Here is a 1,220-nt window from a genome sequence, read left to right as displayed (position 1 = left end):
CTTGCCAAAATGGCACTCATACATATCATCATCTAAACAAGAAACTGAAATCAAATTCCTACTTAAGGTAGGCACATAAAGAACATTATTCAATCTAAGAGTGTGGCCAGTGTGTAGCTCCAACGTGAGAGATCCCACAGCTTCAACATCGGCCTCAACTCCGTTCGCAACCTTAAGCTTTCTTGTTCCTCCTCTTATGGTTTGGATCGTATCGAATCCCTGCATAGAGTTAGCAACGTGAGTGGTTGCCCCTGAATCAATCCACCATGACTTTATTGAAAAATCAACATAAAGTGATTCATCTACAAAAGTAATTTCATCAATACCTCTTTTGTTCATCCATTTTAGAAAGCCTGGGCAGTCCCTTTGATAGTGTCCCTCTTCTTTGCAGAAGTTACAAGCATTTTCTCCAGCAGTGGAGCTGCTAGGAGCAGAAGAACCACCGGCTTCTTTACCGTTGAATGCCTTAGGGTTGAATGGCTTAGTGCCTTCTTTCTTGACTTGCCTTTTCTGAGGCTTAGGGAAACCTTGTCCGTCATGCTTTCTCTTGTTAGAGCCAACATGAAAGACATGGTCTTTCTTCTGCCTCATGATCCTTTCTTCCTCCTGGACGATCCTTGCGGTCATCTCAGAGAGTGGCCATTTTTCCTTTAGAGAGTTATAGTTGACCTTAAATTGTTCAAACTCTTCAGGAAGAGACTCAAGAATAATTATGACAAGAAGGGCTTCACTTAAAGAACACTCCAAAGCCTTAAGCTTGGTGAAAGCACTTACCACCCTCAATATGTGCTGCCTAACATTTCCGTCAATAGTGTATTTCTGAAGAAGTTTAGCAAAAAGCTCATGAGCATACACTTTGTCGGAGCCTTTAAATTGCTCCTCCATTTCAGTGAGGAAATCTTTAGCAGTATCTTTCTTAGGGAGTGCTTCAGAAATGTCCGGCGATATTGTCGCTTTCATGATGAGAAGCGCAATATGGTTGGACTTATTCCACTTTTCCATCTTAACATCATACTCCTTCTTGAGTTCTGCATACCCTGTGACACCTGCCACAGGTGCCACAGGTTTTTCTTCCCTCAAGGCATAGTCAAATTCATTACAACCCAAACATAATTCGACTTGGGACTTCCAACGAGGGAAGTTACTCCCCGTAAGTGGTTCGATCGTGTCGGACCGGAATGGAGCGGAAGCTGAAATCATCATAAAAGTTCATAAGTAAA

At 42.4% G+C, this 1,220-nt stretch overlaps 1 protein-coding gene across 1 annotated transcript; it reads right to left on the bottom strand.

Annotated features, from left to right (window-relative positions):
• Positions 1-82: 82 nt before the first annotated feature.
• Positions 83-1,187, bottom strand: LOC119342911. Its single transcript, XM_037614198.1, has 2 exons — positions 327-1,187; positions 83-219 (listed from the first exon to the last, which is right to left on the bottom strand). The coding sequence occupies exons 1-2, from the start codon at positions 1,000-1,002 to the stop codon at positions 173-175; spliced, it is 723 nt and encodes a 240-aa protein (XP_037470095.1). The 5' UTR covers positions 1,003-1,187; the 3' UTR covers positions 83-172.
• Between the last annotated feature and the right edge of the window lie 33 nt (positions 1,188-1,220).

This window comes from Triticum dicoccoides, unplaced genomic scaffold, assembly GCF_002162155.2.
Source record: "Triticum dicoccoides isolate Atlit2015 ecotype Zavitan unplaced genomic scaffold, WEW_v2.0 scaffold109079, whole genome shotgun sequence".
In the NCBI taxonomy this organism is placed as follows: Eukaryota; Viridiplantae; Streptophyta; class Magnoliopsida; order Poales; family Poaceae; genus Triticum; species Triticum dicoccoides.
This window is presented reverse-complemented; position numbering and strand designations above follow the sequence as displayed.